Genomic DNA, 8,243 nt, shown 5'->3' with positions numbered 1-8,243 from the left:
ACAACACCAAAATCGCACGACGAATTTTACATGGCCAACACACAAGATAAAATGGTAGTAACGCCATTTCCCCTTTATTCGCGTGGTAACCTATATCCGTTGTACCTAAAACAGGATATTTAGGGAGATCACGTTGATGAACGATAGTTTAAATTGTATTTTTTTAATATGATGCAGTTTGAGACAACCGTCCGTCGACTTGATATCCTGAAATACCCTAGTGTTAAATACAACGGATAAAGGTTACCCCGCGGATAAAGGTGAACTAGCGTTATATCTCTCTCTCTCTGCTTTTCTTCGCTGACGTCTAGGGTTGTTTCCCACGTAATATATAATAATCCATAATTTAAAGTTAGGTTTCCTCCACAGTCGCTCACTTACGTCACTGTGACTATAGCTAAGGGCACAACCCGCCGAAGGTGCAATTTGTCCGTACGTTTTTTTGGGAGGCCACAACCGCCACGTATTTCTGAAAGCGTTCAGGCTGTACAGGGCAGGCGCGTCGCCTGTACTGGCACGTATGGGGGCGAATCTGCAGCCTGATGACAGAAAAAGTTTTGCCTGCAGTCGTAAAGCTCTACGGCGTGTCGGTGTGCTCCAAAATCAGTCGGATTCCCTACGAGTTCGTATGGAGGCGGTACTTACCAGTTACAGATACCAAAAAATGCCCACGTTTTGGCACGCAGACAGCATGTATTTGCATGTACGACGGGTCGTGCCTTTAGCTTAAGGTGCCCTGAAGGACGCTTCAGTGAAGTTTTCATTCTTAAGTTTCCAAGATGAGCGTCAAAACAAAAGAATGCTTGCATCTGTTAAAAGGTGTTTGGGCAAACTGTACATTACTGACATCCGCATGCTCACATCGTATCTCGGACAACTCCTGTTATAGCTATTTTTTGTGTGATCTTGGACCTGAACTAGTCCCCCAAGCGTACGACGGGACAAGTTTGATTATTCTTTCTTTAAGTGCAAGTCAAAATTCTCCGTCTGCTGTCAGAATGGTGCCTAATAGCGAAGTGATGTTGTGTGTCCTGTTCCTGAGTATGACCACAGGAGCCTATGCAGGTAAAGTTGTTTCTTACAGATATATTCTTCAGACCTTTTCTTTTTCTTTCTTCAGGTGTTTTCTTCTTTTTAGATATTTTATTCTTGTCCCAGCTCTTCTCTATTTGGTTTAAGACAGACAATGATACAGTGGCTATGCACACAAGTTAGTAACTAATTCTAACCGTTACAAACACAAACAGAAGGTCAAGGTATCCCATAGCCATTTGAGGTAAGTTTATTTCCAAATTTTTTTAATCGTACTTTTCTTCAGTGTTTGTGTACATAAGAGACCGAATTTTCGTTTACCTTTAGTTGAAATAGGAAATATTTTCTGCCCCTTGGCAGGCCCTTGTGAGGAGTACTCGATCTTGAACGACGCCTGGCGAAGCGTGGACTACATCCGCCCCTCCGGAGCCGACTACCATTGTGACCAACACTCCCACGCAGCCGGGACGATCTCCAGCGGTTTGACCGAGGGTTGGTACCGTTTTACCGTGATAACTGAATGAATTTTGTTTTTCTGGACCGTAACTGTGCTCATGCATTACAGATTTTACATTGCAAAGCTGCTACCGATTCTACGTTCTTAACTTTGCATTTCTTTACTTCTATGCCCGTACATGTCGCACTGCATTTGCATGCAGTTAAGCATTTATACAGCTGCACAACACCTGAACCTTATGTACATCGATGTGAAATCCGCCTGTCAACATCTCAACATCCTAGCGTCGCACCTTCCTCCCGGCCACAACAAAACTCTGGAACTCACTGCCTCAGCACATAGTGACAGGGACAGACAGAAGTTTAAGACCAGCACCAATAACCACTTAAGCGATCCACGTCAGCGCCCTTAAGGAGAGCTGCTAAAGCTGAAGATTGGTGTTAGAATGCATTGCTAAAAAATTAAGCTAACCCTGTTGTTTCCATCGAAGGTTGGTACCGGTTCACTGGTCCTGCGGGAAACCTGATGCCGACGGCGTCTCCAGGACTAAACCACTGTGGGACAGCCGTGCCGGTAGGAAATAAAAGAATGAATAAATGAATGAGTGAATGAATGAATGAATGGATAAATGGGTGAATGAATGAGTGAATAAATGAATGTATAGATGGATGAATAAATGAATGAATGGATGGATGGATGGATGGATGGATGGATGAATAAATGAATGAATGGATGGATGGATGGATGGATGGATGGATGGATGGATGGATGGATGGATGGATGAATTAATGAATGACAGCAATTACATCTGTGACAATACATGGCAATGTACAGACAACATAAGTTATATTCTGGTGCTATTTTTTAGCAATTCTAGTTACTAATTTACTAGTGAACTGCATCAAATGAAACCTACAGTAATTACTAAAGGGAGCTATTGTGAGCATTATATTGTGTATAGTCTGCTTTGCGACTTTGATATCTGTCAGAACTCATTTAGCAATAGCACAGTTTCTTTCTTGCACAGCATTATAGAATGAAGTTAATAGAATGAAGTTTATTTGCAAGTTCGTGCCCCGAGGGCTAATTGAAAGTACACGGTAAAAACATAGTAGATATACAAGTGACAATGATCAATTATAAACAATATTCTTCTCTAATACTAGTGTTAGCTATTTCTAAACAGGTTGGGTTTGAGTTCTTTTTTGGAAGCAGAGGGAGACGAAAAGCCCCACCTTTTCTAAAATTTGTGGGTTCTGCGATTTCAAGAGAAAAGTTGCTTTCTGTTCGTCTGTCAATGTGGGGAGGTTGGGACAAGTCTTTGTGGCCTCTGTGAACAGAGTGATTCTTTCGGTTTGGTTGAATGAACATTTGGAAATAGAATGTATTGACCTAGGTATGTAAATGTATTGACCTAGGTATGGCTGAACGGCCCACACCCAACCTTCCCTGACGGGGTGGTGACGCGCCAGGCCTGCGGCTTCTTCTTTGGAGAAGTCTGTCACTACTCTTGGGACATCCAGGTCGCGGCTTGTCCGGCCGGCTTCTACGTTTATTACCTGATGCCACCACCCCAGTGTAACATCGCCTACTGCGTCGGTATGTTGTATTATCCATATATTCTTCAAACACAACCGATTGAGTCGGAAATAGTACTTACTTCCAACGTTTCGGTGTCTATCATTAGGGTTAGAACTACTTATAGCCGATGTGGGTGTCGCTGCAGCAGCGAGAATGCTGTCCCAAACGTGGCTCTAACCCTGATGATGGTGTCTGACAGACACCGAAACGTTGGAAGTAACTATTCCGGTTGTGTTTGAAGAACCTTACTATTTTATTGAGTATTTCACCAACGTGATGAAACTATTTACGGTATGTTGTACCATGTTTTACAGGACCGCAATGCTGTATCCTTTTTTATTTGCTACTTTAATATAATCGCATGCCAACCAAAATTGCAATGTTTGCGTTCCCCTACAGAAAACGGAGATGACCCCCCAGTTGTGACAACGGCAGCAACAACAACAACAACCCCGACAACAACAACAACAGCCGAGACAACAACAACCAAGGCAACAACAGGTAACTTTTGTCTATATCTATACAACATACAAAAGCAGATGCTTTGTGTGATTTACAGTATTGTTTGAAATGTTTTTTTTTTCTTGGAAAATGACGAAAATTAACGCGCACGTGGACGTCATCCATATACATATAATCAAATCATGACCGTCTAAGAAACATTTCGCTCTCTGATGAGGCAAGGGCTTCACATTTTTCCTGAAGAGGAAACGTAGTCACCCGTCCACATTGGAAGATACTGGGAGATTTTTTTTCTCTCTAAATATAGTAAGTATAAAAAGAAAATTTTAACGTTCAATTTGTAGTGCCATTGCTTTGAATGTAGAAACATTGCGTTCTTTCAGGGAGGTTTAAAAAGAAATATCCTTACGAATATCGTTGAAGAAAAATGAAGAGATTCTTAGTCACGTATATTGACATTTAATAGAATTTTTATCTAACAGTGACTACTTTCTAAAGATACTTTCTAAAGTGACTACTTTCTATTTATTGTCCTTAGTTCTTTATATTGAGACAAATGTTTGACTTTTTCTCAGAAGAGGGGACTTGGTCACCTGTCCACTTCGAATTTAATTGGAATCTTTTGTTCTCTATTAACAGTACCTTGTGACCAGTACTCGGTGTTAGACGATGATTGGAGAAGTGTGACTAACTCGGGATCAGATCGTCACTGCGACCGACCTGGCTATCAGGACTCGACTGGACTGACCGAAGGTGTTGTTTTGTTGCTCTTGTTTCTAAATTAAATTTAGATATGATCAAAATTTAGACAAGGACAAATAGGCTTAGACTCAATTAATATGATGCTAATACCTTTCCTAATATCAAAGTATTTTTTTATGTAATAAACGTTACGTATTTTATTTTGCATTGTGAGAGTCGATAATCTAATCAGCCTATGACATTGTGTGTCTTGAGCGAAGGCATGTCAGTAACTCATTTATAACGTTAATTCACATTTGTGGGGTAAATTCGTTGTTTAAAAAACATGCTTAGTACTTAGAGATATCAAGTCAACGGACGGGTGTTGCAATTACAATTATATATTGTCAAAGTTTGAAACTACAGTAACTGTACTGTAGTCCGTTGACGCGATATCCTGTTGTATCCCAGATGGTCTTCTATCCCAGAATCGCTTCTGGGATGGAGTACAACTTAAGAGTAGATCAACTTTGTTTTTGATTATAACGTATATAGGTTACACGTATATTCACTTCAGCAGCAAGGATTCTTGAACCATCGAGACTGCCCTTCAGACAGATCTCGAAAGGTTGTCTCAATGGTTTGCAGTGAACTATCTGTCGATAAACGAAGGAAAGTGCAAGTGTATGATAATAGGTACAGATAAAAAACTGAAAACTTGTACAAACCCCAGGTTGGCCATAAATGGTCAATTTATCAATCTGTGCTACATGTACAAATACTTGGGTAAGATTTATTGACAATCAACTGAATTGGAAGTGGCACGTCAAAGACGTCCTTAGTAATTAAGTTAAGACGAGCATTAAGTATTATGAAACATGTCAGTCCATTTGTATCTACATCAGCACTTCGTACTCTATACAATACAATCTTCCTGCCGTACATCACATATGGAAGTACTGTTTGGGATACTGCAACGGAGCAAGACCTTCAAAAACTCCAACAAATGGATAACAGGACATCGCGTCAACGGACTACAGTACAGAACAGGACATCGCGTCAACGGACTACAGTACAGAACACCCTCGGCCGAAGTGCTGACTCGTCTCGGATGGAAGAACATCAAATCCATACACAGACAACAGAAGGCGTTGCTCACATACAAGGCTCTAAACAACTTCTACATGAGAAACTTGTTTACATACTGTAGGGAAAGGTCAACTAGATCAACGCGACAAAGCAAATCCAACCTACTATACTTACCCATGGTCCACAGAGAAGCGTTTCGAAGAAATGTATTCAGGCACAGTTCTGTGGAATTATAATAAGTCTGAGGCAGAACTTGAGGCAGGCGCCCTCTTTATCGTCGTTTAAGAACTTGACTCGACTAGAAATTATGTAACTATGGACTATGAGATGAACTGATATTGTGTTGAATACGAAAGTGTTTCTGGAATGTTGAATTGTATCTTTTGTGTACTGCATTGTATTTAGAAGGTATTTAGACCTCTGACCTCCTCCACCCTTGAAATCTTGAAAACGGCTCAGACCGAATGATGTATCAAGGTTAAATAAAGGTTGAAAAAAAAGAATAGGTTACGCCATGGATAAAGGTGAACTAGCGTTATCTGTTACATCACAGGTTGGTACCGTTTCACGGGAACGGCGGGAAACCAGATGCCGACGGCCGCTCCGGGCTCCACCCACCTGTGCGGCACGTTCGCACCTGTGTGGCTGAACGGCGCGCACCCGGCTGTGGCTGACGGCGTGGTGACACGTCAGGCGTGCGCTTACAGGTGTGCGCGCACGTGTGTGTGTGTGTATGTGGCTGTGTGTGTTTGTGTACGTGTGTGTGTGTGTGGGGGGGGGGGCGTGTGTGTGCGTGTCTCTCTCCGTGTGTATGTGTTTGTGTGTGTGTGTGTGTTTATGTGTGTATATGTGTGTTTATGTGTGTGTGTGTGCATGTATGTTTGTGTGTGTGTCAGCATGTGTGTGTGTGTGTGTGTTTATGTGTGTGTGTGTGTGTGTGTGTGTTATATGGTTGTAAACCATACTTATCGTCCAGCTAACTCCTCTGGCACGTTATCTGTCTAAATTCATCCAATTTTCCAGCGACCTCATGGTGGAGCCTGCTAGCAATATAGTTCCGTGTGCTACAAGTTTTCGTGTTGGAAATTACAATTAAACTTTCCCAGAATGTCTTCTACGAACACAGATGAACCTTCAAGTTTTTTTGTACAACAGTACCTCCCCCTGATCACAGGGACTCTAACTACCCCTGTGCTTGGCGGTGGGACATCCAAGTGGCGGCCTGCCCGGGCGGGTTCTACGTGTATCACCTGATACCAACTCCTACCTGTAACCTGGGATACTGTGTAGGTATGAAGTGTTTAATAATGATGATGATAATGCTAATGATGATACTGATAAGTACAATAACAACAAAAACGTAACAATAGTAATAAAATTGGTGATATTGATAATGATGGTTTAACCAGACATGTGCATTCAACAAAACGAAAATGTGAAAACCTTGGGAAAATACATGTATTCTAAAAAGTTTCTCATAGAAAAACAGAGCACAAAACTTTACTCTATTTCTATTTTCCGCCCATTGTTACAGCATTGTCATAGGACTGTCGAAGATTCGATGCAATAACTTTTCCTATTGGAACAAAGTTCTAGCTGTGCACTATTATCAAAGGCTCTCTACTTAGGGCTCGGTCACATAGGTCGTGCGATCGTCGTACGACTTTGATGCCATGGGATTTTTTAGCAGGCCGTGACAGAACCGACCACCGACATGGATCCAAAAGATAGCATTTTGCGTACCAAGACAATTGAACTTTGCAGGAGACATAAATTTTTGTCCTTCAGAATGCCTGAAGTTAGCGATCGCAACCTATGTGACCACACCCTTAACACAAGCCTTTGCGTTACGCACATATAGAATATGTATTTGTGATATCTAACTGTTCCTACAGAAAACGGAGCTGGCCCTACAGTTGCCACTACGACGATGATGACTACCACTGCAATCACAGGTATTCTAGATCTACGAATCATTTCAACAAATCTGAAACAGTCTATGTAACTAATTGGCTAATCGACATTGTACCATATATAGTTATTGTGTGATTTAAGTTTCTATTATATGTGTTGAAAGATATTCCTTCGCCACCCATCTACAATGTACAGTTGTTGTGTTGTTAAGTTTTCATTGTTTATTTCAAAAGATATTCCTTCGCCACCCATCTACAACTCGCTGTGCTACAAGTTGTCGGAAGAAGTCACCAAAGACTACGAAAGCTCTGCGCTAGAATGCGCCGCGAAGGGAGGCAGCCTTGCTCTGATCGGGGACGCAGCGACGCAGAGTTTTGTGGCTGATCTGATTCGGGACCGCAGCAATGTGAGCCACTGGGCTGGGAGTACCGCACCCGCCGTACACTGCTCTTACAGCGGTCCGTCTGCTGGAATAGGTAACTTCTTTTCTTCTTCTTAAATTTCGCCAATGGTTGATATCAGTCCTTTCTTTCCCTTTGTTTAATGTGTGTGTGTGTGTGTGTGTGTGTGTGTGTGTGTGTGTGTGTGTGTGTGATTGTGTGTATGTGTGTGCATGTGTATGTGCGTGTGTTTGTAAACTGTTAACTCAATGGTCTATCTGCTAGAATATGAGCAGTTACGGTAACCATCGTTTTCCCCAGACCACGACTTATGGGCCCCCGGACACCCGCCGATCTTCTGTGTGTACATGGACAGTGGAGCTGGCTACAAGTTCAACGTGGCTGTCTGCTCGGAGGAACACGGGTTCGTCTGTCAGAGTGGTTAGTGTTTAGCCTAACTTCTGGGTCTTAACACAATTCTTAATCACGAGTTAGTATCTCTGGACGTCTCTCTCTCTCCTACTCTCTCTCTGTCTCTCTGTCTCTCTCTCTCCGTTTCTCTCTCATTTTCTGTCTCAGTGTGCCCCTTTTTGCTTGTACCTTTCACACCTTATCTAAGGCTAGTTCACCTTTATCCGCGGGATAAC

At 42.1% G+C, this 8,243-nt stretch overlaps 1 protein-coding gene across 1 annotated transcript; it reads left to right on the top strand.

Annotated features, from left to right (window-relative positions):
* The first annotated feature begins 252 nt into the window (after positions 1–252).
* Positions 253–8,078, top strand: LOC118424994. Its single transcript, XM_035833808.1, has 11 exons — positions 253–1,065; positions 1,393–1,524; positions 1,980–2,062; positions 2,908–3,088; positions 3,470–3,571; positions 4,172–4,285; positions 5,856–6,009; positions 6,477–6,592; positions 7,198–7,257; positions 7,450–7,692; positions 7,918–8,078. The coding sequence occupies exons 1-11, from the start codon at positions 780–782 to the stop codon at positions 8,040–8,042; spliced, it is 1,596 nt and encodes a 531-aa protein (XP_035689701.1). The 5' UTR covers positions 253–779; the 3' UTR covers positions 8,043–8,078.
* Positions 8,079–8,243: the final 165 nt, after the last annotated feature.

Source organism: Branchiostoma floridae, chromosome 10 (genome assembly GCF_000003815.2).
Source record: "Branchiostoma floridae strain S238N-H82 chromosome 10, Bfl_VNyyK, whole genome shotgun sequence".
Taxonomy (NCBI): Eukaryota; Metazoa; Chordata; class Leptocardii; order Amphioxiformes; family Branchiostomatidae; genus Branchiostoma; species Branchiostoma floridae.
The sequence above is the reverse complement of the archived record's forward strand: the minus strand, read 5'-3'. Positions and strand labels throughout refer to the sequence as shown.